At 63.7% G+C, this 27,270-nt stretch overlaps 1 protein-coding gene across 1 annotated transcript in view; it reads right to left on the bottom strand.

The window, feature by feature from the left end:
* Window positions 1-230: 230 nt before the first annotated feature.
* LOC118020596 (SCO-spondin-like) overlaps window positions 231-27,270 on the bottom strand; it is a 52,609-nt gene continuing 25,569 nt past the window's right edge. The window contains 61 exon segments of the mRNA XM_035020327.1: window positions 231-364; window positions 995-1,117; window positions 1,723-1,776; window positions 1,779-1,872; window positions 2,468-2,509; window positions 2,511-2,587; window positions 2,884-2,944; window positions 3,096-3,191; window positions 3,437-3,651; window positions 4,422-4,468; window positions 4,579-4,721; window positions 4,824-4,956; window positions 5,115-5,312; window positions 5,451-5,597; window positions 6,062-6,170; window positions 6,341-6,410; window positions 6,412-6,499; window positions 6,851-7,334; window positions 7,590-7,636; window positions 7,812-7,972; window positions 8,217-8,347; window positions 8,958-9,018; window positions 9,021-9,139; window positions 9,506-9,745; window positions 9,748-9,849; window positions 10,046-10,092; window positions 10,175-10,327; window positions 10,590-10,800; window positions 10,803-10,835; window positions 10,936-11,067; window positions 11,855-12,025; window positions 12,194-12,403; window positions 12,933-13,097; window positions 13,258-13,299; window positions 13,483-13,706; window positions 13,894-14,054; window positions 15,161-15,327; window positions 15,689-15,888; window positions 15,999-16,119; window positions 16,428-16,625; window positions 16,885-16,947; window positions 16,950-17,054; window positions 17,145-17,336; window positions 17,450-17,496; window positions 18,034-18,048; window positions 18,050-18,201; window positions 19,210-19,289; window positions 19,392-19,442; window positions 19,445-19,561; window positions 19,689-19,895; window positions 20,065-20,117; window positions 20,770-20,864; window positions 22,122-22,267; window positions 22,491-22,622; window positions 22,935-23,105; window positions 23,279-23,325; window positions 24,328-24,382; window positions 24,385-24,579; window positions 25,405-25,569; window positions 25,897-26,070; window positions 26,998-27,089. Coding sequence (XP_034876218.1) covers window positions 231-364; window positions 995-1,117; window positions 1,723-1,776; window positions 1,779-1,872; window positions 2,468-2,509; window positions 2,511-2,587; window positions 2,884-2,944; window positions 3,096-3,191; window positions 3,437-3,651; window positions 4,422-4,468; window positions 4,579-4,721; window positions 4,824-4,956; window positions 5,115-5,312; window positions 5,451-5,597; window positions 6,062-6,170; window positions 6,341-6,410; window positions 6,412-6,499; window positions 6,851-7,334; window positions 7,590-7,636; window positions 7,812-7,972; window positions 8,217-8,347; window positions 8,958-9,018; window positions 9,021-9,139; window positions 9,506-9,745; window positions 9,748-9,849; window positions 10,046-10,092; window positions 10,175-10,327; window positions 10,590-10,800; window positions 10,803-10,835; window positions 10,936-11,067; window positions 11,855-12,025; window positions 12,194-12,403; window positions 12,933-13,097; window positions 13,258-13,299; window positions 13,483-13,706; window positions 13,894-14,054; window positions 15,161-15,327; window positions 15,689-15,888; window positions 15,999-16,119; window positions 16,428-16,625; window positions 16,885-16,947; window positions 16,950-17,054; window positions 17,145-17,336; window positions 17,450-17,496; window positions 18,034-18,048; window positions 18,050-18,201; window positions 19,210-19,289; window positions 19,392-19,442; window positions 19,445-19,561; window positions 19,689-19,895; window positions 20,065-20,117; window positions 20,770-20,864; window positions 22,122-22,267; window positions 22,491-22,622; window positions 22,935-23,105; window positions 23,279-23,325; window positions 24,328-24,382; window positions 24,385-24,579; window positions 25,405-25,569; window positions 25,897-26,070; window positions 26,998-27,089 — 7,765 coding nt within the window.

The following is a 27,270-nucleotide window of genomic DNA, read 5'->3' as shown; positions in this document are numbered from 1 at the left end:
TCAAATTGAATTAAAGGCCTGTTTGAGGTTTGTGATCACAAATTTAAGGTAAAAACAGCCTATCTGCAAAATTCTGTCTAGAAGCAGAAACTTAGGCAGATTTTTGAGTTGGAATATTGCCAGGTGGGGATGAATGGAGATAGAAAAGTGAGGGATTTAACGGTACTTGCATTGGAGAGATTTATAATGACAGAAAGGTGGTTCTCAGTTCCAGCTAGGTGCACATGGAATTACCCACGAGGCTTCCAAAGAATCTGATTTAATGGGCTCAGGATGGGGTCTGGGCATTGGTAGGGTTTCAAAAGCTCCTCGGGTGATTCTAATGTGCAGTTGGTGCTGAGAATCACCATGCAGACCGTGACTCCTGAGGGGAGACAGGAGGGAGCTAATGAAAAGTGAGAACCCGGTGGGCTCAATGAATTTGAAATAAATTATAGCAGTGGGGTACTAGAGCACATAAGCTGGAAGGATGGGAAGTCATGATCAGTACGTAAGTATTTGAAAGTGTTTGAAAATGGCTGAGTTTGTGGAGTGAAGGGGAAGGTCACTGTACATAAAGGGGTGAGAACTGAATGGATTATCCACGTGGAATGTCCACGACAAGGAGTAGGACCCACCAGCTGAACTCTTCTCTGGATGAGGGGAAATGGCAGTTGGAAGCAGGAGAGGGTGGTGGAGCTGGGCAGCACCAGCTAGACTGGAAGAGGGCTCTTTGCGGGACAAAGGGGCAGAACTGGCCAGCAGAAGCCATGCACCAGAGAACTTCAGACTTTATGTGCAACCTGCTGATGTGGAAACTGAGGCACATACATGGGAAGTGACTGGCCCAAGTTCACCAGCATGGCAGATTAACAGAAGCCTCCTGGAGACAGTCCTTGTGCGGGTCGAGATCAGGGCTCAGACCCACTCTGCCCCCCTTACCCCCTTGTCCCCAGAGGCAGACTCTGCACACGGGCTTGCTGCCAGTGTCACTTTATTTGGGAAATGCTGGTACCAGGGCATGGTGTGGGCGGGTCGGCACGGGAGGAGGGGGTCAGTGCCTCCGAGCCCGGTGATGACAGGAGGGGTGGAGGCAGCCTCGTGCAGGGGAGCCATCGGTGCTTTGAGAAGTCACCTCCTGGAGGACGAATGAGCGGGAGAGGCACTAGCAAGGAGGCAGTGGTCAGGCCCGGAAGGGATGGGCAGCGGCGCAAACTGGCAGGAGAGGGAGACCCGCCAGGAGGAAGGCCAGAGAAAGGCCCGCTCTAGCCCTGCGCTCCGTCCAGGCGGTACCAGTGTCCCTGCACCTGTTTCTCTCACCTGCCACAGTGTGGCCTCGGGTACCTAACGAGAACCAGGCACCTGGCAGGCGCTTCACACGTGCGCTCTCACTAAGCCCTCCCAACAAGCCCGTGCACATTGTCAGCCAGGCGGTGAGGCTGAGGTCACGGACGCTGAGCAAAGAAGGAAAGAGAAGGGCTGCTATGAAGCAGCTCTGACTGACTCCAAACCCCCAAGCGTGCGTATGATTGGAGAAGAACCCAACAAGAGAGCCAAGAAGCGGGATGGAGCGGGTCAGAAGGGGTGAGGAAGGCAGAATCCCGCGGGGGCCTGCGAGTTGGGAAACGGGCCGCCTTTCGGAAGGCCTGTCCCGGCCCCGCCCCCGCCGGGCCCCGCCCCGCCCCCGGAGCCCCCCGCGCGCCCCGCCTGCCCCCGCCCCAGCCCGGCCCCGCCCAGACCCGCCCTGGCAGGCGCCGCACTGGCAGCTGCGGATGGCGGGCAGCACCACCGGCTCGCGCGGCCGCCGGGACAGCGCAGGGTCAGGATCCGCACGGGGCTCTCGGGGGCCCGGCTGTAGCTGCAGCAGCCTCGCTGGCTCTGCAGGTACGGCTCCTGCGGGGGGGCGTGGCTGAGCTGGGGCGGGGCCAAACGCGTTTGCCCAAAACACCCGCCTTCCCTCCGGTGGCCTTTCCCATCCCGGGGAGGGCCAGATCCCAACACTCCTCGCCAAGCGGGGCAGCCAGCCGGGTCGGGGAGGAGCAGGGCTCTGGGCCCGAGGAGAGCAAGTGCAGGGCAGAGCCCAGTCCGTCTTCTGGGACATGCTCATAACGCCTTGCCAGGAATGTCTGGGACGAGGCTGTGTGTAAACGGCCTGTCCCACAGAGCTTCTCACTATAGGCTGGGCTGTGATTTCGGAGGCTAACTTAGCTCCTAATTTATGCCTTTCCTGTTCATGTCCTGGTAGGCCCACAGCAGGAGAAGACCCCCCTGGCAGGGGTGGAGGCCTGCAGGAGGCTCTGGAGCCCAAGCCCGGCGGAGGGTCACAGGGCCAAGCAGCAGGTGGAGGCCACCACCTTGGTAAAAACTCACCCGGGCTCTGATCTGTATCCCCTTGAGATTGACCGCGTCCCTCACGTCCCCGGGGCTTTGCCCAGGTCTAGGCTCGCAGTGGTAGGCCCTCAGGGTGCACGGCAGCCCCCTGGCTCACCTCAGGCATGACGTTGGTGCTGGATGGACAGTAGCTCACTTCTTACCTGGTCCAGGTAGCAGGGGCCCTTGGTGAGGTTGCGCAGCTCGGTGAGATGCCAGCAGGAGGCTGACTGCTCCTCTGTGGGGAGGAGCAGGTGAATGCAGGAGGTGGGGGCACGGCAGAGAGAGAAGGCCAACATGAGGGGACTCTGTGTGAAGGGGACAGCAGCGTGTGGACCCGAGGGGCACCTGCGGCTGTTGGGACAGGGTTGGCCAGGTGCCATGAGGCAGCGCTAGGGGTCTCCACTCCGCTAATCCTCATGGTAGGCAGCACTGGGGAAGGCAGGCCTCCTAGGGTGGGCATGGGGGCAGTTTGGGAGAAGGGCCCAGAGCAGGAAGAGGCACGGCAGGAAGTACCCCAGGTCCCCTGCATACCCAGGGTCTCTTGGCGGCAAGTGGGACAGCAGCTCCCTGGCTCCTGCACAGTCACCTCGCCCTGCAGAGGGAGTGGTCCCCAGCCCACTCAGGAGGATGGCCCAGGCGCCCCGGCACTGCCTGCTCGAGGCCCTAAGACCAGCCTCTGGGGAGGGACGCAGGAAGGACCCCAGGGAGCCGCTCTGAGAGGGCAGCAGGGCTGCTGGCGGTACCTGGGCACAGGTGAGGGGGGGGGCAGCGCTGGGTGAGACACTCCTCCCGCGGACGCAGCGGCAGCTGTCACAGTCCTCCTGCCATTCGGATCCGGGCTGGGGAGAATGCGGGACATCCTCCTCTCCACCTCGATCTCCATCTCTCTGCTGGTTAGGCTTTTCTACGCTCCTACCCCCTCCCTGAAACGAGCGGCCAGAGACTGAAGGCGGCAACAGGCGTTTCAGGAGGGAGGGGGGCTGACGGAGCCCAGAGACTGTCCCGGTGGGATGGCCCTGGCGCAGAGGGGAGGAGCCCGCGGAGGGGAGGGAGGCCGGGGTTGAGGAGGGCAGCGGTGTCTCACCGGGTGGGGATGCCCGCGGCGCCAGCACTCGCAGCCGTCCGCGGGCACGCAGAGGCCCGCCTGGCTGCGCAAGTGCCTGTGCCCGCACACACAGCCCGGGGCCCGCGCTGCACTGCAGCTGCCCTGGGTCTCCGTGGCGTTGGGCTCCCGGCACGTCCGCTCGCACAGCCCCAGCTCCCCAGGGAGCTGCTGCCACATTTCCCCGGAGGGGCACTCTGCCAGGGAAGACCCCCCCCCACCACCACCACTCAGGTCAGCCCTGGGTCCAGCCTCGATTCTCCCCCGTCCCACGCCAGGCACCCCTAGGGTCCCTCCTCCCTCCCCAGTGCTGCCCACTCTGCACTTGTAGGCCTCCAGACACAGCCCTCTGCTCTTATCCACCTTCCCAAATACCAGTGGGACTTAACTCGCATCTTGCCTCTTCCAGGAAGCCTCCCCTGACTAGTCCTGTCCACCTCGACCTCTCCTCTTGTGGCACTGATTTCCCGTCCTGTGGGTGCAGCCTGCTTGTCAGTGGGCCAGAAACCGTCTCCTGTCTCTGTTCTGGTGGGTCAGTCTGCCCTCAGCAGCAGCACCAGGCTGGGGTACTCGGGGCTCACCATACCTGTGTGTCTCTGAATCCACACAGAGCCCAGTGTGCCAGGGCGGGGCACAGGTAGCCCTTAGCAAAGGCCTGTTGACTTTGACCAGATGGGGGCAAAACAGCACAGGGCAGATACCACCTGCCTGGGGACTGCCAGACAAGGATCCTATTTGAGCTCACGCTCTCAACCTTTGCTTCCTCCTCTGCAGGGAAAGAACCCTCCACTTCCTGCATCGCTCACAGCCCTGCTCTGTGCACACACAGGAATGCCGTCAGCATCACTGTGGACAGAGCAGGGAAGGGGCTTCTTGAAAGAGATAGCACTGCCTTTGCCCTCAGCAGGGCCAACCACCCCCCCTGCCTTTGGAAGGACTGGCAGGGGCCTAGACAGCCATATCTCACCATGACAGTCGGCTAGGGAGCAGTTGAAGGCTCCATCTCGGCAGATACTGGGAAGACAGAAGCATGGGTTCCGATGCCTCCAAGGCCCTGCTCCCCACCGCCATTCTCAGCAGCTCTGCCCTCCACCCCCTCCCCACCCCAGCCCCCTGGCCCTCACCAGCGGGTACAGTTCCAGATGAGCACAGTCCCTGGGGGAAGCTCCCGGGCCTGCTCTTCAAGGAGCAAGGTAAGGCCCCATGGCAGAGAGATCTGGGTGCAGGGGCATGCAGCGGGGGGCACACACATGCCATGGTGCAGCAGCTGGGGCAGTGTGGGCTCCAGTTATACTCAGACCCACTTCTCCCCCTCCCCCCCACCTGCCTGCTCCCCCTATGGGAGTCGGGACACGGCACCTGGACGTACCTGCTCTCCAGGGCAGCCGCAGCCAAGCTGACAGGGTTCCTGCACACAGAGGGCACCAGGCTGCAGATGTGAGCAGAGGCGTGGGCATGCAGTGGCACAGATTCTGAGCACCTGGCCAGGTAGGCACTCGGGGGGGGGAGGGAGCGCACAGACAGTGAGGTGGAGCCCCAGGGAAGGGACTGTCTCCCGACCGGCCCCCTGCCCTGGCAAAGGCCAGCTGGGACGGGGGGCTGGAGCTCAGCGGCACTAGAGGGAAGGGCAGGTGCCCACCACCCCAGGTGCTCACCGGGGCAGGCCTGCAGGTTACATTCCTGCCACTGTTCTGTGTCCCGGGCCTGGCATGGTACCCCCACAGGACCCTCCTCACAGCTCCGATGCCGCTCCATAGTGCCCCCACCACAGGGAGCAGAGCAGCTGCTCCAGGCTGACCAAGGCCCAAGGACAGGGCACTCGTGGTGTGGGCACATCAGGGACCCATTGATACAGGTGCTGTGGACAGGGGTCAAGGGCACAAGTCAAGGGGAATGGAGCCTTTGTTTCCCAGTAATGCCCATAACCCTGACCTGCCCCACGCCTCCCACCCAAAGCTCCCGAGCCCCCCGCTTGGCCACCAGTGGGCAGCCATACCAGTTTTTGCAGTCCAGCTGTGCTACCTCAGCTGGGGCCACCACCCATGAGGCATTGGGGCTGGGAAGGCCACAGCAGCAGGAGGAGATGGGCACGCAGTGTCCATCCTGTATCAGTTGGCCAGGGGGGCAGCGGCAGCCTGGGGGGTGGGGGTGGGGAGGACAAGCAAGATTTAGCGCTCTGGCAGGCACACACAGAGGATCCCCCTGGCCGCCAGTTGGAGTCCAAAGCCTCAGGCTGACCCTGGAGCACCCTCCCCCACCCCCACCCCCAGCCCCCACACTGTTTCCACCTCTGGAGCACAGGAAGGGGGCGCTCTAGCCCGCCCTGTGTGGGCCCCACCCCAGGAACCCTTGAGGCTGCCTGAGAGCATCTTCACAGACACAGCCCATCTTGGCTAAGGCTCCCTCTATGCAGGAGCCCTACCCGGTTGCCAAAAGTGACCCAAGGACCCACTTTGCTGCCCTATCACCCATGATCCAGTACAGGAGCACGCCCCCGCCCACGGGTCTCATGCTCTCTGGAAGCAGGAGGCAGCAAAGCAAGCTGCCCTGCTCAGAGGCCCTAGGGATCCCAGGCTGGGCTGCAGGCACGGCCTGGCCACCTGGGCGCATGGCCCCTGCAGACACTGCACGTGGTCCCAGAGGTCGGCACAGCTTCTGGGGCATCGGTTGGCAGAGTCAAGGGTGGGCACGGTGTCCCGGGCTTCGCAGCTCTCCCCTGAGGACCAGAAGGTAGGAGCCTGTGCTGGGGGCCAACTCTTGGGCCCCCGGGGCCGCTCCCTCCCCTCCCCCGTGTGCCTCTAGGAGCAGAGGCAACATCCTGCTCAGGCGCTATCTTGTACGTTACAGTCCCTGGCCCCTCCCCCCAGATGCCACCATGGGGGTTACCTGGGCAGGGCGCCACATTGCAGCTCTCAGTCTGAGCCCATGGCCCCCAGCAGCCTCCTCCAGGGGTGGGGCGCTGCCTCTCTCCAGCGTAGCTGGGAACCTCCACTGCAGGGCACCTGGCAGGGGCTCCAGGGCCCCCAAGGACTCCATGGCATAAGTCTGGGGAGATGAAATGGAAGTCAGTACCCAGGGCCCACCTCCCCTCTGCCTCTTGCTTCCACCCCAAGGCCTCCGGCTCTAGCCCTGCAGACACTCTGACATGCCCTGAGCCCCTCAGACCCCCTTCCTCCTCTTTTCAGCGGCTGCATGGATGCTCCCTGCTGCAGGCCCACCCAGCGTGAAATCCAGCAGGCCCTGGGGGCAAGCAGGAGGCTTAGCAGGCCTGCTAACCCCCTGGCTACTGAAATAATCAGCATGGCCCAGCCCTACCTGGCCAGGTCCCCCACCACTCTCATTTCAGGCCCCCTCCTGCCCTGTTGGTCTCTGCCCCTCCTCATTACCTTGGCAGGCCCTCGGTCCGGGCAGAGGCGCTGCTGGCTAAGTGGGGCGGTGCAGAGGTCTGGGTCTCCAGCCCACGGCCTCCCCGTCTCAGGGTCCAAACAGAGGCGATGGCGGTGCTGCTCCGAAGCCAGCCAGGGGGCCAAGGTCGGGGAGCGGCCAGCTGGGTGCTGAGACCAGCGCTCCTCTAGCACAGTCCTGGAGGCAGGGGCCAGCACGCCAGGGGGCAGGCAGGGCCCACAGGGTGACCGCTCGGACCACCCACTCAGAGGAAGAAGACCTAGGAAGGGCGGCGAGTGGGCACCTTCCCAGGGGCCCTCCCCCAGACCACAGATCCCAGTGGACGGGGAGGGAGGAGCCCCAGTTATGACCAGGAAGGGCTGGAAATGGGAAAGGCTGTAGGAGGTGTCAGGGAGCCAGGGTAGGGTGACCCACTGTCCTGGTTTGTCTGGGACTATCAGAGTCCTAGCACTAAGAGTTCCAGATTCGGGGGCGCCTGGGTGGCTCAGTTGGTTAAGCGACTGCCTTCGGCTCAGGTCATGATCCTGGAGTCCCGGGATTGAGTCCTGCATCGGGCTCCCTGCTCAGCAGGGGGTCTGCTTCTCCCTCTGCCCTCTTCCCTCTCGTGCTCTCTGTCTCTCATTCTCTCTCTCTCAAATAAAAAGAAAAAAGAGTTCCAGATTCGGGAAACTGCCCCCCGCCCCCAGTCCTGGGCAAATGGGGACAGCTGGTCTCTCAAGTCCAGAGTTACCTTGACAGCCCTGGCTGGTGCACTGCAGTTCTCCATGCTGGCATTCACTGTGGGAGGGGGTGGGAGGGGTAGGTTTGCCGAGGCAAGACTCAGCTCAGAGCGGTGGCTGGGGGGCTGCTGTAGGGGCGACCTGAGCTCTGGGCTCATTTGGAGCAGGATGAGGTTGGAGTTGGGCCTGGGGCCTGGGGGGTTTCCCTGTGGGGTCTCCTCCCCGCCCCCCACCCCCTGACCCCAGCCCTCTGATGCTGCCTCCCGGCCCCCATCATGCAGACCAGGTGCAGGCGTTCCCCGGGGGCCAGGGTCACTGTGGCTCCTTCTCCTGTGAGGTGCAGGGAGCTACACTGCTCTGGGGGAATGCAGCCCCCCGCCTGCTCCAGCAGCCCCTGAGCAGGAGGGGACACGGGGACAGGGCTGTGTGGCAGCCATCTCTGTACCCTGGTGCCATACCGTGTCTGCTCACGGCGGGTGAGCCAGTGGTGGGCACGTGGGCACGAGGCAGAATGTGAGGGGCTCTTGAGGGGCATCGTGCAGAGGGGTGTCACCCAGGCATCACGGAGGGGAGGCAGCGCAGGAGTGTGGGCAGAGCCCCCCTTCTCCTGGGGCACCTCCCCCGGCCCCACCCCTCACCTCTGGACAGTAGCAGCCAGGCTGGCAGGGCGGCAGGTCCTAGCAGAGCCGATGGCTCAGGTGTGTGGTGCAGAGCCCGGCACAGGGCGGGGCACAGGCCCGGAACTCAAAGGGAGGTGTGCAGCTGTCTTCTGGGAGGGGAACAGAGGCTGGTGGGGGGCCGCCCAGAGACACCCTCCACCCCAAGCGCAGAGCACACAGGACACGATCCCCTCAAGGCCCCTTGGGGTCGCCCTGTAAGAATGCAAACCTGCTCCCAGGCTGCCCTAAAGACTGGCTAGTGTCGCCCCATCGAGCGCCCACTCGGCCCCCAAGGGTGCCTCTAGGAAGGGTCATGATGGTTGGGCCGCGGAGAGCCAGGTAGCTGCGTGGAGGATGGGGCCTTCGGGGAGCTAGGGGCCTGGCAGGTGCTCCCGGGGTTGGCGGATGGGGAACAGGAGGGTGGCTACCACTGGAGGAGGGCAAGACCTTCTGTGCCCGGGGGGCTGCTACAAGTGGACAAAGCCTTTAGCTCCAAAGCGGGGAGATCACAGCGGAGCCGGGAGGGGAGAGGAGCAGAGCCGTGGGGATGCGGGAGTAGCTGAGGACGAGGCAGGGGTGTAACCGGGCTGCTGAGGGCAGGGCTCAGTGCAGGCAAGGGCACCAGCTCCAAGGGCCCGGGGGCATGGAGGCCGGCTCGGGGAGGAGCTGGGAGGCCCTGCCGGGGCTCAGCCGCCTGGCTTCTCGCTCCCGGGGCCTCACCCGAGCAGTTGCTGATGGGGCAGGGCCGGAAGTGGCCGTCCAGGCGCGGGCAGGGAGAGCCCCCCGTGCCGCTCCCGCTGTGGGTGCTGGTCCCTGGTGCCGGTAGCGCTGCTGGACCAGCACCTGGCAGGAGCATCGCGTCCAGCTGCTCCAGCTGCTCCAGCTGCTCCACAGGCACTCCTCTAGGGACCAAGGCGGGGGGTGCCAGCCAGGCTCCTCCAGCCAGGCTCCTCCCTCCCCTCCCCTCCACTCTTCCCCAAGAACACCCTGCACAGGGAACACCCTGCACAGCGAAAGGGCAAAAGGGAGCCAAGAATTTAGACAAGTCCTAATTCGCTGTGTTCTCTGTCACCCAGGGGCAAAGGGCGCATCCCAAAGAGCTCAAAAGAAAGAGATGGTAAGAAGAGGAAAGAAACTAGACACAATATCAGGGAGATAGATACACATTTGAGGGGACAAATCTGGGGTTTGGGAAACCATGTTGCTCGCTGAGTTTTTCTGAGGCAGGAAATCAGGGGAGGGGGCTTCGCTGCCCCATGCACACTCACCTAGGCAGGGCCCTGGGTAGCAGGCCTGGGTGTCCAGGTGGAGGAAGGTGCCATTGCAGGTGGGGTCGACTTCGGCCAGTGGGCACGGGCAGGACCCAGAGCGGGAGGCCAGGCCTGGGCCACAGCTGCTGGAACAGGGCCCCCACGGGCCCCAGGAGCAGGCCTCCAGCAGCCCCAGGCAAGGCTGCCATCCACAGCGCTGGGTCTGGGTGCCAGGGCCCAGGCAGGGGCCCCGCTGCGGTCAGCGGCCGAGGCCATGCAGACCCGGGTGCGAACCTGGCTTCCACCTCCACAGGAGACAGGGCATTCAGACCAGGGGGACCAGAGCGTCCAGGCCCCGGGTACTGTGGGAGGGCACAGGCAAGGTTAGAGAAGCCGGGGGGTGGGGGGGAGCAAAGGCCCCGAGGGCTGGTCAGGACCTTCATGGCACAGGGGCTGGCAGCGGTGAATAGGGCTAGGAGGGAAATGCGAGACAGAGCAAGCAAGCCGGCCTGAGGCTAGGAGGGTGGGGGAAGGTGGGATTGGGATGAAAGCCCAGACCTGCACACTCGATGTCTTCACATATGATGCCCTCCGGGGTGCGGGAGCTGAGGGGAGGAGCCCGGACTCAGGGACGCTGCCCTCCGGCAGGACAGTGCCACCCCGTCCCTGCCCCTGCCCCAGGCTTACCACCACTGACACTCGCCCTGCAGCCAACTGTCCCCCAGGGGGTGGAGGCGAGCACCGTGCAGGCACAGAGGTGGGCACGGGGGCTGAGGGCAGGGCTGGCTCTGGGACTGCTCCTCCCGACACTCTGGGGCCCACAAGCCCGATGTGGAGGACCTGGGTGGGGCCCGGCGCAGAGAAGGTGAGAGATAGGCCAGGGCCCTTCATCACTCCTTGGCCTCCTGGTGAGACACCTGACGGGCAAACCTGGGGCGGCTAAAGAAAGCACGGATGACCGGGCCAAGAGCTGGGCCAGGGCACAGAAGGTATGCCACGGAGGGGCAGGATCCAGGAGCTCTGGATCAGAGAGGAAGACCGAGTCCAGGCAGTGGGAGATTGGCGTTGGGGGAGGTGACGCTAGCCTGGCCCAGCCCCATACCGGAAGCGGCTCTGCTGCCCCTCGGGCCCACACGAGCGGCTGCAGGGACTCCAGGCTGACCAGCGGCTCCAGGCGCAGCGGGCAGGCGGTGGGCAGGGCTGAGCCGTGCAGGAGAGGCGCCCAGCCTGGCAGGTGCAGGTGCTGCAGGCCTCCTGGTGCTGGCTGCCCGGGGCCCAGCTCTGGCCCTGGGCATCTGTACACTCGCAGTGCCAGTCGGCACGCAGCCGCCGTCCTGCTCCAGGAAGCCTGCGGGGGAGGCAGCCCTCCAGAGCTGGGCCGGCACCGGGGCCCACCGGCCTTCCCACTGAGCCGCTCTGACACGCTGCGGGCCCGGGGCCGCCCCTACCCTCCGAGCAGCGGCAACCCGGCTGGCAGGCCTGGCCGTCCTGACACACGATCCCCTCCTGGAGGTCTGAGCAGCGGCGGGGACAACGGTTGGCACAGCTGACCATCTGCATGCCTGCTGGGCAGCCCTCCTCTGAGCAGACGGGGAGGACCTGAGTCAAGAGGGCTCCGAGCACAGGGCTCAGAAACCCTCCGCCTGCCTGCCCGGGAACTGCTCTTACCTCCATGAAGCTATACTCCCATCCCTCTCCCCACATTGGTGCCCATGAAAACATAGGGCCTTGGGGAGACCCCTGGGATTGGGACGTTCTGCATGACAGGGAGTCCCTCTTACCTACCTGGGGGTTCTCAGCACCTAGCCTGGCACCCACAAAATGTCGCTGAACTGGACTGAATTTGTGCATCTAAGAACATGCTCACCTACACAGCTCCTTTGTGTTCACGTGGAGGGGCTACGAGGGTGGAAAGCCCTAGTGTAACCAAGGTCCATGGGGTCGGGGAGCTCAGAAGGACCAGTAAGGACCAATAAGGAGCTGAAGCTGGGAGAGGCGTGTCTGGAAGTGGCCGCCCACACCCCAGGAGCAGGTGCAGTCCTGATTGTAACCCTCAAGTCCTCCGGAAATCTTGACCGGGCTGGGTGGTCTTTCAGGAGCTGGAGGGTGGGCAAAACTTCAAGAACGAGTTCTGGTGCAGGGTGGGGGCAGGCAGGGGCAAGCATTCTGGCAGCTCAGCCCTGGCCACAGCGAGTCCCTACGCGCAGTACCCAGATCCCGCCATCTGACCCTGCGGGCCTCAGTTTTCTCTGCTGGCTACTGAGTGTCTCCGTCACAAGGTGTCATGGGGGTTAAATTAGGGGTGGGATGGGGAGAGCTGTGCAGAGGGCAAAGGCCACCAGCGATACGATGTCCCCACCATCATACCACAGGGCAAGGGATTGCAGAGCCGAGCATGGTGCCTCTCCCCAACACAGGGGGCACCCCTGTTCTTGGGTGGAGGGCTTGAGCAGCTGTGACTCCTCAGGGATCAGCCCCCCCCCCCACAGCTCTGGTCACACCAGGACCAGGGACTCCAGCGTGACCAGCCTCCAGGCACTGCGTGGCAGAGAGAAGGGCCACATGAGGGATGACCTAGCTCAGGCAGAGCACCCCCCTACCACCGTGCACCAGGAGCCTGGGGCAGGGTCCTGCGCTAAGATGGAAGCGCCACAGAGGCCCTGGGACCAGGGAAGGGCCTGCGTGGTCCTCAGCAGCCCTCCTCACCTGGGCAAGCCCGCAGGTTGCAGAAGCGGTTCTCCTGGTAAGCGGTAAGGATGTCGGGGCACCAGTGCCCACTGGGCCCTGGGGGATGGTAGGCCCGCAGACGGCACTGCTGGCCCACCCCGCAGCTTTGGGAACAAGGTTCCCATGGGGCCCAGGCGGTCCAGGAACAGTTCCCAGCCACACAGCCAGGGCTGGGGCACAGGGGCAGCTCTGCGGGCCGGGACAGGATGGAACGAAGCGAGCTGGAGCCGGCCCTGACTCCCCCGCCTCAGCCCAAGTGCAGAGCTCCTCATCCGCCGGGCCGGCCAGGTCCTTATCCAGACCTCTGGGGTCCTGTTTCGGATCTGATACCGGCTGTTGCGAGGCTTTGGCCACGAGGTCTCAGGGGGCCGTGCGTGGTCCCAGACTCACCGGGATGCTCAGGGATTTGGATGGGAATTTGGGTGAGTGTTCAGTACACACACAAGTGAGGGTTTGCCGGTGTGGGCAGGGCCTGGAGGCCCCAACAGCTGCCCAGCCTGGCACAGAGCACCCTGGGTCCAGAGTCACACACGGATTCATGATTCCGTATCAGGCTGAGAACTCGGTATTTGCTTCCAGGGTATTAGATGTCGGGGTTGGGAGGTTGGACATGGGTTGGGGGTCAGAATGTGCTGCTGGAGGGAGGATGCTGGGCTTAGAGGGGATGGCCATGGTTCAGACACGGGTCAGGGTCAGAGGTCAAGACTGGAAGGCACACCTGTGCAGGAGGGCAAGTTGGAAGGGCGCTCCTGTGACGCGGCCCCCCCGGTGCAGTTTGCCAGGCAGAGGCGAGTACCACTGCGCCAAGCAGGGTGAGTGGGGTCTGTGCAGGTGTGAGAGCATGGGGACCATGGGGACCATGGGGACCATGGGCCCCAGCCGCCTACGGGGATAGAAGGGAGAGGCATCGCCTGTTGAGTCAACCCTGGGCTCCTGGCCTCCCAAGAAGCAGGGCGGGGAGGGAGGAGGCTCTGGGCTCGTTTTCCCAAAGGGAGGCCACCTGGGACACAGTCTGGGGCTGGGACCCACGGAGTCTGGGCTACCTGGAAGGCTTGTCACGGGCTCCACTGTGGACCCTCCAGCCCCTGCGCCAAAGAAAAGCCCTGCTCAGGATGTTTCTGAGTCTGCAGTGCCCCAGGACCAACCTGAGGCTGGTGGCCCAGTTCTAAACCCACCACTATCTGATTCAGCCCTTTCCTCCTGCTGGGTCTCCCATGGGCCCTCCAGGCCCCAAGCGCAGCCAGACTCGCCCTTCCCGCTTCCCTCACCTGGGCAGTCTGGGCTGGGGCAGTCCTTGAGGTCCTGGTGGGGCCCACCGCAGCCCCGGCTGCCTGGAGCTGGGGAGGGCCGCACACATGGGCGGCTGCGGGTTTGGGTGCCCAGCCCACCACAAGACCGGGAGCATGGGCCGCATGGCCCCCAGGGACTGAAGCCATCGGCAGCCTTGGAGCGGTCCCCCACCGAGCAAGACAGCTGCCCACGCACACAGGAGCTGGGGAAAGGGCATGGGGGTGAGGGGCGGGCAGGACAGACCCTGAGAGAAAGGGGGGTGGGCAAGGGTATCCACCCCGAAGAGTGAAGAGACAGAGCCAAGGGTAGTCAGGCCGGGCAAGGGCAGGGCAGCCGGTGTCTCCCCCTCCCTTGGCTCTAAATCTCCCCCACTCTCGCCATCCCCTCACCAGTGCCTGCAGCCTGTACGAAGGCTCTGGCCTGAGCCCAACTCATCCCCAGGCCCAAGGGGCTGACCGCCCTCTCCCAGAATGGGGGGGCGAGCCGCAGGGTCAGCGCCGGCAGCTCCCAGCTCCCAGAGCAGCGAGGCAGTGAGCACACGGGGGCACTCCTGGCGGGGCGGGAGCAGGGGGGAAGGTGCAATCGCCTAGGCCCGGTGCCCGCTCTCTGCACTGTGGCCCAGGGAGGCGGGGAGGAAGGCATGTGAGGCTGGCGGGGGGGTGCTCTGGGCCCCAGAAGAGCATTCCCTGGAGCAAGTGGGACAGTTTCCCTGAGTCAGGGCTGTGAACGGGCGAGACTAGTGGCCTATGAACTTGACCCGAAATGGCCAGTGGCTTTCCTGCATACAGCACTTAGCTAGGACCCAGGCAGGGTCAGCAGAGGCCCTTCCAGGGCGGGACTTGGAGGGAACACGGAGGCAGAAAGAGCCTCAGCCAGGAATCAGACACCTGGTCCCTAGTTTTACCGGTAACTGTCTGCATGACTCGGTGTGTCCCCTTCCTTCCTTGCAGCTCACACAGTGTCATCAGCTCTACGTCAAGCAGGTGGCTGCTCAGGCCCTTCTGGGCATGGCATTCTGGAGCTCTGGCTGGGCACAGCCACCGGACACCGGCTTCGAGCTTAGGATTAAAGCTGGGGACAGAAATCCCCACGCACCTGGAGAGCTCCGCAGAGCACAGTTGGCACCTGCCTGTTGTCTGGACCCCAGAGCGGGAGACAAGGAGTCTGGGGCAGAGTAAAGGTGAGGGTACGCTTCCCCACCGGGGTGCGGCAGGGAAAGGGGGCAGTGAGGACCCATGATTCCCGGCCGTGGCCTGAATGGCATGGGGAGCACTGGGCCTGGCAGGAAAGTGCTCTGGGGACAGGGGGGCACCTGGCCCCACGCCAGTCACGGGCAGCTCCATGCGGGAGCCCCCCATGGGAGCTGGCAGCCAGGGAGCCGCTGCTGACGAGCAGGAGCCCAGGCAAGGCCCCTGTTCCAGGGAACCGGCGACATCACCCCAGCTGCCCGCTCGGGGAGCTCCACCTCTGCCTGACTGCCCTGGGCAGCCAAGGCCTCAGACAGCCTGGCAGGCCGAACGCTTGCCTGGGGTCACGTGAGGAAGCGGGGCGCTGTCCAGAGGACAGGGTCTGCAGGGCTGAGCAGCTGCGGGCAAGAGGGAGGAAAGGCAGGGGAGGGGAGGGAGGGCTTGGGCTCCTGGCTGAGAGGGTTCTGACCTGGACACAGGACAAGCGGTGCTGGAAGGTGCCCACGGGGCAGTGGCAGCCCTCCCTGCAGCCAGTGGAGAAGCAGCCCACCTGCCGAGTGACGTGGGCGCAGGAGAAGGGGCACCCCTCGCCGGGCGGGCACTCCTGGTACAGACGTCCAGCCGGGCAGCCTGCCTCTGGGGCAACACTAGCATCAGGGCCCGGCTCTGGCCTGCGCTGCCCGCGGTGGCTCCTTCGACGCCTACCCTGCCACCTGCTTACTCGCCCCTGCGCCCGCCCTCCCATGGCTCCCCAGCTGTGCCCACGATATCCTCCCTGCGTTGTGCCCCTCAGGGCCAATGTCACACCCTCCCACAGGCTCCCCTCCCTGAATCTGGCTACTTCCTCCTCTGCTTGCCCACCACTGGCCCTGGGGGGAGGGCAGCCCACGGGGATGGATGGAAGAGGGCAAAGGCACCTTTGAGTCCGCGTCAAAGGCCAACGTGGGAATCCCACCTAAGTTAGAGCGTCAAGGCCGGAACCTGGGCTGGGGCTCACCTCTGCAGACCTGGGCGTGGCAGGTGCGGCTCTGGTGGGCATGCCCAGGGCAGGGGGGCCGGGCACATCTCCGGGAGCGGAGCTGCTCCCTTCCTCCGCATGAGACACTGCAGTCTTCCCAGGGACCCCAGGAACCCCACACCCCAGGGCCAGGGCAGCCAGGCACCTCCTGGCACTGCAGGATGCCCTCCATACAGGTGCTGGGGACAGGGAAGGGGGCTTCAGAAGACAGGACCCTGGCCACCTCCCCCAAGGGCCCTACTGCCTGGCTCTGCAGCCCACTCTCCTCCCCATGCTTCCCTGGGCTCACCAGTTGTCACAGGGCCCAGTCACCACCTCTCTGGGTTCCAGGCTCTCCCAGGAGCTGAGCCCAGGCCCTGCTGACCGACTCTGGTTCTCAGGAATCCCTGAAGTCATGAGTGGGGGTGGGACTCCAGATAGCTCAGTGTGCCCCCTACCCTGAATCCCTCCTCCTACCCCACTGCCTTCTACTTCCCTCCCTCTCGGCCTTCACCCCATGGCGCCCCAGATTGTGGGCCTGGGAGATGGAAGCCCCAACCTGGGGCAGGCCTGGGATGCCGTGGGATCCGCGGGAGACGATGCCTGGGGCATCGGAGAGGACAGGTTGCCCGTTTCCATCCTGCCACTCCAGGCTGGGTCCCGCCAGCAGATGGGCAGAGGCCAGGTGGGCGGGCATTGCAGTGCTCGGGGGTCCTTGGGAGAGGGCAAAGGGAAGCACTGACCCATGGCTGGTAGTGACAGTGGCAGCGGGCGGGAGGCACACAAAGGCCATCCTGGGACAGCTGGCCGGGGGGGCACCCACAGCTGGGCTGGCAGCCCGTCGGTCCTGGCTGGCACACACTCCCCGGAGACAGGTCCTGGCAGGAGCGGGGACAGGGCCACCCACAGGGGAGAAGACCCTGGCCATCCCCACAGGCTGTGGTGGGATGGAAGCAGAGAGGGTGAATGCTGAGCAGGGGCCCAGCCTGAAGGATCCCGGCATGCAGGTGACAAGCCCTCCTGCCACGCCCTCCACCTGCTTTGCCTTCCACCTTGCCCCAGGATTACAGGGTGAGTGATCTAAGAGCTGCCCCACGAAGGAAGTGACATGCATATGTATATTGGGGTCAAAAGTCAGAAGCCATGTCTCCCTAGCCTTCTAAGGGACCCTCCCAGACCTCTGCAGAAGCCCTCACCTGTGCGTTGTGTGGAATTGTCTTGGCAGGGGCGACTCTGCCTGTAGCCCCCAGGGCAGGGCTGCCTCCTTCGGGGGTGGAGGGCCAGATACACTCCCGGCTCCGATGGGACTGCCCCAGGCACAGGTCACAGGGAGACCACAGTCCCCACGGGCTCCAGGCTCCATCTACTGTGCCAGGAAGACAGAATCACCTGCCCTAGGAGGCCTGGGAGGTGCCCAGCCTATTGAGATTTGAGCAGACTAGTGGGGGCATCTCACCTGGGCAGTCGGGGGGGCTGGGGCAGGTCTCCTTCTGATGCTGGGCCCCTGCCTCCCCTGCTTTACCAGGGCACAAGGTCCCCCCGTGCTGAGGAGCGGGGCAGGTGCAGGCCCTGGAGCGGGTCCTCGTCTGACCCCTGCAAGGCTGGGAGCATGCTGTCCACTCCGACCACAGACACCAGCCACCCGGCACTGCAAGGGACAATAGAAGGGCACTGGGGCGCAAGCGTCCCTTCCCCAGTCCCAGTCCTCTCGGTGATCTTGGCCACTTTTCCTTGCCTCCCTCCAAGCTGGGACACACATACCTGGGCAAGGCAGGTCTGTGCAGTTCAGCCTCCCCTCCGAGCAGGTGCTGGGCAGGGCATGCAGGCACAGGAAGGAGAGTGGCAGCTCAGCCCTCCCCTGCCCTCCACGCGCACCCCTCCTAAGCTGCCTCTTCCCTTCCCCTTTACCCCAATGCCCCTGTTTCCCTTCAGGGTCTCAGATGCCCCCTGGCCATTCTCCAGAGCACCCAGACGCTGCTCTCTGTCCTATTCAGGGACCCCTCAGGTGTCCTGTCGGCTCTCTGCTTGTCGCTGGCTGGTGTGTCCTACTGGGGAAGGACCAGAGGTAGTCTGCTGCTGACCGGGGCCAGACAGTGAGGAGGAACACGGTGCCTGTTACCCCTCCTTCGCCTCCAAGCACACACCCAGCCTGCCATGTCTCCCAGAGGGCAGACACACAGAGCTGGCTGCCTCAGTTTCCCCACCGATCAGACAGGGGTGAGCATGCCTACCCGCATCTCCTTGGGGATCGTGGGAGTCTAACCTGCATCCGCTAAGACCCAGGAGAGCCCAGGTGCAGCCCGCCCTCACCCAGGCCCCTGCAGCCGCCCGCACGCCCGCCTCACCAGTAGTTGCAGCCTCGGGCCTGGGCAGCCGAGCCCCGGCCGGTGCCGCTCCCCGCTCAGCAGGTCCAGGCAGCCACAGTGGCCGGGCGGCACGCAGAAGGCCCCGTCGGCGCTCAGCACCTGGCCAGGAGGGCAGTAGCAGCCGGGCTGGCAGCGCCACACGCAGTGCTGGGGGGGGCAGCAAGGGAGGGCTCGGGTCAGCAGAAGACAGGGCCGAGGGGGCAGCGAGGGGTGCTCTGGGGAGTCGCGCAGAGCCACGGGGAAACATGAAGGGAAGGAGGAGGCGGAGGGGTGCAGAGGCGGGAGGCGCTGAGCTCCCGTTCATAGTCATTATGTCCAAACACCGTTTCTGTCTCGTCTCTTCCCCAGGGCAGGAGTGGGGAGGGGGGACGAGAGCCTGAGAAGGGCTGCCCTGGGGGGGTGAGGGGAGTGTCCTCCAAATGTGAACCCTGTGGAGGGTTCCATGGGGGACCTGGTCAGTGCCTGGGAACCAAGGCATCTCCCAGACCTCCCCACAACGTAGGGAGCAGGGCAACAGAAAGCTGGCTAGGGGGATGGGGTCATTTGGGAAGGAGCTGGGGTCCCCCGGGGAAGCCAGGAGCCAGGCACCGGCCCTTCCTCCCTCCTGCTCACCCTGTGCGTGCGGCACCTCCCTGACCCCTCTTAGACGCCTGCGCTTGGGCATCCCTGATTCGGGTCAGCCTCCCCGCCACACCGCAAGCTCCGTGGTCGGGGACCCTGTGTGCGCATGCCTCTGTCCCTCTCCATGGTGCTGGCCAGGCGTTCGGCGATCTCAGCCACCAGCACACTGACGTGTACATGCGTGCACGCGTACCCTCAGACTCAGGGTCCACGCACCGAAATGCTCGTGGTGTTTAAGATGATCTAATGGGATAATTCCCCCTTCCTAGGTGTTTATGTTCCGTTTGTAATACAATCTTTAAATTCAGAAAGGCCTGATGTAATGAACGCAAGGTTGCTGGGTGAGGCTCACTCCAGAGACTCTCCCTGGAACAGAGGAGCCAGCCTGGTGGGCACTAACGCCATCCCTCCCCACCAGTGCAAGGCTGCCCAGGCCCGAAGAGGTCATGACCCAAAGCCGTACCCTGCCCTCCTGTAAAGTGACCTTCGGGGCCAGAGGCAGGTGGGCATTCATTCTGAGGAAGCCAGACTCACCATGAGGTCGTCACAGGAGCGAGGACAGGCAGGGCCACACAGGCTGTACTCGGCCCCCTCAATGGCGGTGCAGTCGGTCACTGGGGAAGGGGGTGGCAGGGGCTGAGAGTTATGTGGGTGGCCCACTCCGGCCTGTCTCTCCAGAGTGCTCCTTGCCCCCTGTCCCCCGTTCCTGCCGGTACCTGGGCATGGCAGAGCCTGGCAGGCCTCTCCCTGGGCCCGAGGCCCCTCGTGTAATCCCCCAGGCCCTGGGGTGGGGGCTGGTCGCAGGCTCGCATCCGGCTTTGCAGGCCTCCCCCACAGCTCCGGCTACAGCTGGACCAGGGCCCCCAAGGCCCCCAGCCCCCAGCTCCTGGGATGACAGCCAAGGAAGCAGTTGTCGGGGGAGGGGTGTTGGCCAGGGCTGGGGGCCAGCCGGTGCGAGGCAGCGCGTATCCCCAGAGCATGGAGGGCATGATCCTGGGCACCAGGGGACTCACGGTCACACCCTGGCAGGAGGCAGGGCTCCTCCTCAGCGTCGGGGCCTGGGCAAGGAGGAGTAGGCAAGGTTGGTGGGGATGGCAGTGCCAGGACAGACGGGTCCGCGGTGGGGGGCCCAGAGCAGAAGCGGCGCCGGTGGCGACGGGCAGGGCCACAGGAGGCTGAGCACTCGCTCCATGGGGTCCAGGGTGACCATATGGGCTGACCTGGGGTACACAGGAGGGAAAAGCAGAGCGGGGATGGAGTGAGCGCAGGCTGGAGGCACTGGCCTGGGTAGAGCGCCCCTCCTCCCTTCCCCCTACTCCGCCCAAGCTTTCCTCTCCTGGTAGGGAGCCTGCAGGGGGCACCGTCAGGGCGTGGGGGCCCCCTTCTCACCCTCCTCACAAGGCCAGGAGGTGCAGTGGGTGATAAGCCCAGAAACACAGGAGCTGGAAGAAAACAGCAGAAGGTCAGGGTGCTGTTGTAGGCTGAAGCGTGTTCCCACAAATCCCTCCGTTGAAGCCCGAACACCCAGGATTTAGAATGTGACCTTGGAGACAAGGTCTTTACAGAGGTGATCGAGTTACAGTGAGGGCGCTAAGGTGGCCCTGGTCCAACATGACTGGTGTCCTTCTACAAAGGGGACATCTGGATTCAGCACAGACATGCACAGAGGGGGACGAAGTGAAGAGGGGGCCACAGGGAGAAGGCGGCCCCATGAAGGCGGCGTGCAGGGTTGCAGCCACAAGCCAGGGAACACCAAGGATCGCCAGCAACCACAGAAGAGAAGGGCCTGGAGCAGATTCTGCCCCACAGCCCTCAGCAGGAACCACCCCGCTGACACTCTGATCTTGGATTTCTAGCCTCCTGAAGTGTGAGAGGACATGCCCTGGGTCTGCTGTGGCACCCAACGGACCAAGACGGGTGGGAAGAGAAAGGATAGGCAGGAAGGGCGTGGGCAAGGGCCTGAGGGAGCTGGACAGCTGTGCCTGAGGGGCAAGGGGCAGCTCCACGGCCCCCTGGAGGCCAGCATCCCCTGGCGCTGAGGGGGGACAGCGAGGTGCTCATAGATCATGGCCAAGGGGGGGTAGGGGTCCTCACCAGTTCTCACAGAGACGAAGCACCACACTGCCCGGGGGATAAAGGCGTCCCCCATGAGCACAGGGGCAGTCCTGGAAGGGCACACACACGTTGTTCTGGAACCAAAAACCCTCTGTCATCTTCTGGATTCCAGGTGGGTCTGGCCCGGGCTGCTCCCCACAGTCAGAACCCAGCACCCCTTTCCAGGCTCCCACCCTCCAACCCCACCCATGCTCCTTCCACAAACAGCCCTTCTGCTCCCACTGCCACCATCAGGGAAATGCACACCAGCGGTTACAGGAGCAAAAGACCATCTCCAATTGCAGGATGTGAGACTGAACTGTCAAATGTCCACGGGATCAGCTAACAAAACATGCAACGTGCGATTCACAGAGCAATGATGTTTGAAACAAAATTCCACATTTCATCAAGAACATTTGAACTGATGAAATTATACACACAGGGAGTTTGGACAAAAGTTGTTAGTGTCTTAAATTTAAAAGAACTGCCATCCAGCAGCACATGATTCAAAGCCAAGTGTACTGAGGTGTGGGCCAGGCCCTGGGAGGCATGTCAGCCTTTTACAGACTCCAATGACTAGGCACATTATTACCCCAATTTGACAAATGAAGAAACTGAGGCACAAGACTACGTAGCCCAACGTCACTGAGCTCCTAGAAGAAGAGTCTGATTTGAACTCAGACCCCATGGGAGTCTGGCCCCTTGCCCACACCCTAGGCTTGAGTGGCACTTTTGTAAGCCCTCCCCACCACCCACAAGCTTCTGTCCAGATTCCATGGCCCCCACCTCATTTCCCAGCCTGGGTCTCACTGCCTTCCAACAGCAACACTGCCTCCAGCTCTCCACACCCTGCAATCTCCGACAGTCTGATCAGGATCACCTCTTCCGGGAAGCCCGCTGCCCCTGACCCAGTCCCTGCCAGACTGCATCCCAAGCTCCACAATATGCAAAGCTCACTTCCCGTGTAAGGATGGTTCTATCTTCATTCTAGGTGCTCTGGGTCTGGTCTTCCCAGACTAGAGGCTCCTCGAGGGCAGAGTCTACTTTTTCCCCATGGCACAGCCCCCCTAAGACTGAGCAGCCAAGGTGCTCAATAAATAACTAATGATAACGTAAGAGAATAGAGCGCTCAAGCAGGCATGGATCATAAAGATCTTCTAGACTGATCACCATTTCACAAATGGGAAAGGAAAGGCTCATGGAAGCACGGATATGACTCATGCAGGGTCACCTGCTGACTGTTGGCAGGGCTGAGCCGTGATCCCTGAGTTCAGTGCTTTTTCCTCAACTCTGAAGCCCCATGCCCTTGGTTCCGCCCCTCCCAAGGAGGTCAGGTCAGGGAAGACACGCACCAGCAGGAGCGTCCCAGAAGGGCAGTAACAGCCGGGGTGGCAGGTCTGGTCTGTCCCTGGCGGGTCACTGAGCTCCGCACAGGAGGCAGGGCCCTGGGCGCAGTCCAGCCACCGCTTGCCCTTGGGACACACGCCAGGCACGGGCCCTGGGGACACAGAAATTGACAGCCCAGCCCAGGCCCATTCAACTCTGCCCTGGGCTCCCAACCCAGGAGCAGCCTCAGCTCTAGTGTGGCCGGGGGGGCGGTCATCACGGCAGCTCAGGGACAGGGGCCCCTGCGGTGACAGGGAGGGGTTGACAAGGCTCTGGGCTGGGCGAGATGATTATTGAGGGTCGGGGCGCAGCGGAGAGGTGGGCACAGCCCTCACCTGCGCAGGGCTGCTGCCCGTAGGCCGAGAACTCCATAGGGTCATTGAGGCTACCGCCTTGGATGCGGTTCTGGTAGCCGCCGCCGCAGGGCACGGAGCACGGGGACCAGGGGCCCCACTCCCCACCAGGACCTGGGGTGGCAGCCAGGTCACTGTGGGCCCTACCTCCCACACCCACCACACCCCCGTCCTCCACTCAGACACCCTAGGGCACCACCCCCCTTCTCACACCTGCAACACTGCAGGAGGCCTCACTCCTCGGCCTGAGCGGGGCTGGCCTCCATGGAGGACCCCTCTTGGGAATGACTCTCGGGGCTCTCTGAGGACACTTCCTGGCATCTTTTAGGGTAGGCCCTTGTACCTCTCTTGGGGTCTGGGGGGAGTGACTGGGGTGTTCCTGGCTCCTCTCTGGAGGATTCTGAGGGCCTCGGTCCCAGCTCTCACCCCGACAGGGCCGCAGGCTGCAGAACTCGGCCTCCATGCTGGGGCCCTGGCACAGAGCACCCCCAAAGGCAGCTGGGGGCGCAGTGCCCGCCCGGAAGCGCCGCCGAATGCCCATGTCACAGCTGTGGCTGCAGAGACTCCATGGGGTCCAGGGGCTCCAGCCACAGGCCACTGGCGGGGTGGGGGTGGGGAGGGACACAGTGGGTGTGAAGCCAGGTCAAGTGGTCCCTGGTCCCCAGCTTCTCCGGGGCACCATCAACACCCCAGGAGTTGACCTGGAGGGGCCAGCATCCTCTATGGTCCCAGAGGACACACCACCGCGGATTCCTGGGCGTCTGGGGTACCTGGGCAGGGCTCCGAGGTGCACACCATCTCACCGGAGACACAGGTACTGCAGAGAACCCATCAGGGCCACAGTCAGGCCCTGCCCGTGGAGCTCTGGGTACCTGTCCCCAGGGGCACACGGCCGGCACCACCGCGTCCACCGCACAGAAGAGAAACCCGAGGGAGGGTCTAGAAAGTAAAGCAAGTCGCCCCGCGTCCCCCTCGAACTTCATGAGGTGACTGAGGTTCTCATCCGGACCCTCCGACCCAGCCCCCCACCCCGCCGTGGGCTCCCTGGCGCCCCCCAGCACAGTGCTGTCCTTCCTCCCTCACTCTGGTCAAGAAGTCACCTTCCCATACTTTCATTCTGTTTGTATTTATTACAGTTTGGAAAGGACTTTGAACAGCTCCTCCGGGCCGGGTAGGAGGGATTTAGAAGGAGTAGACCCTAGCCTACGTCTCTTGGGAAGAACTGTGTACCTTTCTTTCCTTTTACTTTTCTCCAGTGGTTTAAAGCCCCCCCTACCCCACTCAAATACGTGGAAATTCCAGACAAAGAATCTGAGAGAGAAAAAGCAAAAGGGAAAGGGGGCGGGGGAAAGGAAGCATGAAGGGGGGGCTGGGGGGCAGGGGATAGGGAAGAAAAAAGAAGAGGAACATGTAGAATGGAGACAAGGAAAGGGAAGAAAACAGAAATGTGGGACGAACAAGGGGGAGGGCGCCCCCTGCTGGCAGGACCTGGCATCAGCGTCAAGGTTTTTGAGCCGAAATCAAGTGGATCCAGGTAGGGAAGTACAGCCAGGAAAGGGAGCAGAGGTGACTAGAAGGGGAGGCTAGAAGACCCTCACCGGCCCCTACTCCCTTCACCAATCACCGCACCTATCTGAGCCTCAGTCTCCCCACGGACGCCCAGCCCGGTGACCAGGCAGCCCCTCACTCGCTTTGGCATTCCCGGGGCCCAGGCCTGGCACCACGGAGACGAACGAACCCCTGGGGTGTGTGTCCACGCCTGGCCACCCTTGGGGCCACCGAGCCCCTCCCCCACCCTCGCCGGAGGCTGGTGGCCTACCAGTTGGTGCAGGAGTCCCGCCGAGCCCGTGCTCCCGGGGCGTAGAGCTGCCCTGCAACTGGCAGGGGCACCGAGTGCGGGGCCAGCAGCTGGCGTTGTGCAGGAAGAGGCCGGCGGGGCAGGCACAGCCGGGGGCGCAGAAGCTGGCGCACTCTACCCCAGGGTCCTGAGCCAGGCACAGCTGAGGGCAGGGGCCCCCGTCCCGCTGGCACTGCTCTGCTGAGCGGAACACCATGTCCCCCGGGCACTGGGCTGGACGGGAAGACAGAGCGGGTCTCAGCATGGGCGGGAGGAAAGGGCCAGGAGAGGGAGGGGCGAGAGGAGGCTGCATGCAGGTGACTGGCGAGCAGGACTGAGAAGCTGGAGGAAGCCCCCTCCCACTCTCCCTCCTTTGCAGGTTCACTCCAGTGCCCAGAGGTTGCCAGTAAAGATTCATGTCTTTGTCTAACTTTAACACAAATGTCCTTTTATTTTTTTATTTTTTAAGATTTATTTTTATTTGAAGGGGGTGGGGGGCAGAGAAAGAGGGAGAGAGAATCTTAAGCAGACTCCGTGCTAAGCTCGGAGCCCGACACGGGGCTCGATCCCACGACCCTGAGATCAGGGCATGAAACCAAGAGTCGGGCGCTTAACTGACTGCACCACCCAGGCGCCCCAACACAAATATCCTTGAAAGGAGAGCAGTCACTGGGCTGGGGGTGGGGGGGAGCTCAAAGGAGAAAGGCGAGGTAGACGGGGCCAGGGGCTTCTAAAGATGGGCCAGCTCTGCTTTTCGCAATTCCTGCAGTGAGTGGTTCTGTGGTTCTGTGGTTCTGAGCCACGTGCCTGGGAAGGAGACCTTGGGCAGGCAGGGGCAAAGAGCCCGAGCCTCGGGCCACAGTCTGTGCCTGGTGCCCAGGGTACAGGAGCCAGAGGAGGGAGACGAGGACGTTCGGCAGCCTCTTAGCTCAGGGTCTGGCCTGGCCTGGAGCCAGAGGGCAGTGATGTGGGAAGGGGGTGAAGAGAGGTCTGCATTCCCAGGGGCTGGCTGGGCATGGCTGAGTAGAGAAGGGCAGGGGTGGGGGGGGAGGCTGGCACCTGTGCAGGGCTGCGTGTTGCAATCCCTGGTCTGGCTGTGAGGCCCCTGGCACTCGGGGTCCCCGGGAGTAACGCCAGAGCAGCTGCGCCCGCATATCTGGATGCCTCCGTCACAGGGGGCCGAGCAGGCCGACCAGGGAGCCCACAGACCCCAGGCGCCTGGCACTGTCAGGAAGAGCCAAGTCCATCATCATGGACGAGGGCAAAGGTGTGGGCAGGGGGTGGGGCGCAGGAGGGCCGGGGCTGCGTGGTGTGCGGGGTCTGAACTAGTTTCAGCTACATCCACACGGCCAGGGCTGTCCCAAACAGCCCCCAGGCTAGGCCCACCCTGTTAATCACAGGCTGGGGGCGGAGGAGAAGCTTCAGGACAACAGGTCTGCTCTAGCCCCCTGCCTCCTCCCCACCCCAGGTGTTTAGAACGGGTCATTCTTCCCCTTTGCTCCTTAACCCATCCTAGTGCCCAGGGCGCTCCAGGGGCAGAGGGGGGCGTACCTGGGCACACAGGGGGGCTGCAGGGCTCCTCCTGGGTGGCCTCTCCTGGGCAGGATGTGTCCCCGGGGCTGGGGCAGAGCCGGGAACGACGGTGCCAACCGGGGCCTCCTCCAACAGTAAGGCAGCTCTGGGAGCAGGAGGACCAGGGCGCCCAGGGGGTCCAGCCCGGCGCCTCTGGAGGGGCAAAGGGCAGGCCTTCTGCACAGGGGTCCTGGCAGAGCCGGGAGGCTTGGGAGGCCGGGTCGGGTCTGAGAAGCTATGGGGGCCAGGGAAGGACTCGTGAAGACGGGGAGTGCGTCTCTGGGCTCAGGCTCAGGCTCGGCCTCTGCCCCTCTGGGACCCCCACCCCCGGGCCCAAGTCTCACTCTCAAAGAATGGCCTCCTGCTCAGCCAAGCTCCAGCTCAGGCCGCACCCCCATCTGTGGCCCTGCTGGCACTTCACGTCCCCTACCCACCCTCACATTGTCCCCCAGCTCAACTCTTCCAGAGTCTTCTAAACACCTGTCCTTCGTTCAGCTTCAATGCTGGAAACCCAAGCCCCCACAGACACCTGTCAATCAGACACCTGTGAGTGCCCCAGCAGCCCTGCTCCACTGCCCCCTCTTCTCACCCCTGCTGGGAGAGCCTGGCCCAGACCCCAGGGACCCCATTCTCACCTCCGTCGCGCCCACCTGCTCTGCAGTCTCTGCTGCACCTGCTCTCCTGAGGGGACCCCGGGCAGTGGAAGAGGGAAACAGTCTGGGCTCCTTCGTCTGGCGTCTCTGTTCTGATTGCCCACCCCAGCCTCACGCTCGGCCAACAGGACCAGCTTCACCCCTGCTCTCAGACACCCTGTTCCCCCAAGACCAGCCTGCTCGTGGCACCCGGGCTGTCTATGTGGGAGGAAGATGCCGCCTGGGCCCCACCCTCTGTCTTGTCCCCGACAAAGCCCCCGGCACCAAGGCTCCTTCTTGGACCGGAAGGCCGCACTGACCACCATGCAGGTGACCAGTGGCCCCGTCAATCCTGCTGTGTTCCTAGGGCGGCAATTGGGAGGAGGGAGGCAGGCATGAGGGTTGGGGGGTGGGTAGCAGGCTCCTGCATCTTGGCTCCTGAATGTACCTGTCCCGCACTCCACGTGGCAGGCCTGCAGCTCCTGACTGTCGCCTTCACATGGGGTGCCCCCAGAAGCAGCCGGAGGGTTGGAAGGGGATCTGGGGGGAGAGGCAGCCTCAGCATCCCCGCTCCTCTCCCTGCTTTCACCCGTCTTCCTTGTTTGCCTGTCCTCCAACCACCACCCTCCCTCCACCACCTCCTTCCCTTCCTTCTCCCATATTCCTTCCCCTCCCCCCACCAATGGCTCCATCCTGCACACCTTCCCCTCCCCACCCACCA

Source organism: Mirounga leonina, unplaced genomic scaffold (assembly GCF_011800145.1).
Source record: "Mirounga leonina isolate KUSES-001 unplaced genomic scaffold, KU_Mleo_1.0 Mir_174, whole genome shotgun sequence".
NCBI lineage: Eukaryota > Metazoa > Chordata > Mammalia > Carnivora > Phocidae > Mirounga > Mirounga leonina.
The sequence above is the reverse complement of the archived record's forward strand: the minus strand, read 5'-3'. Positions and strand labels throughout refer to the sequence as shown.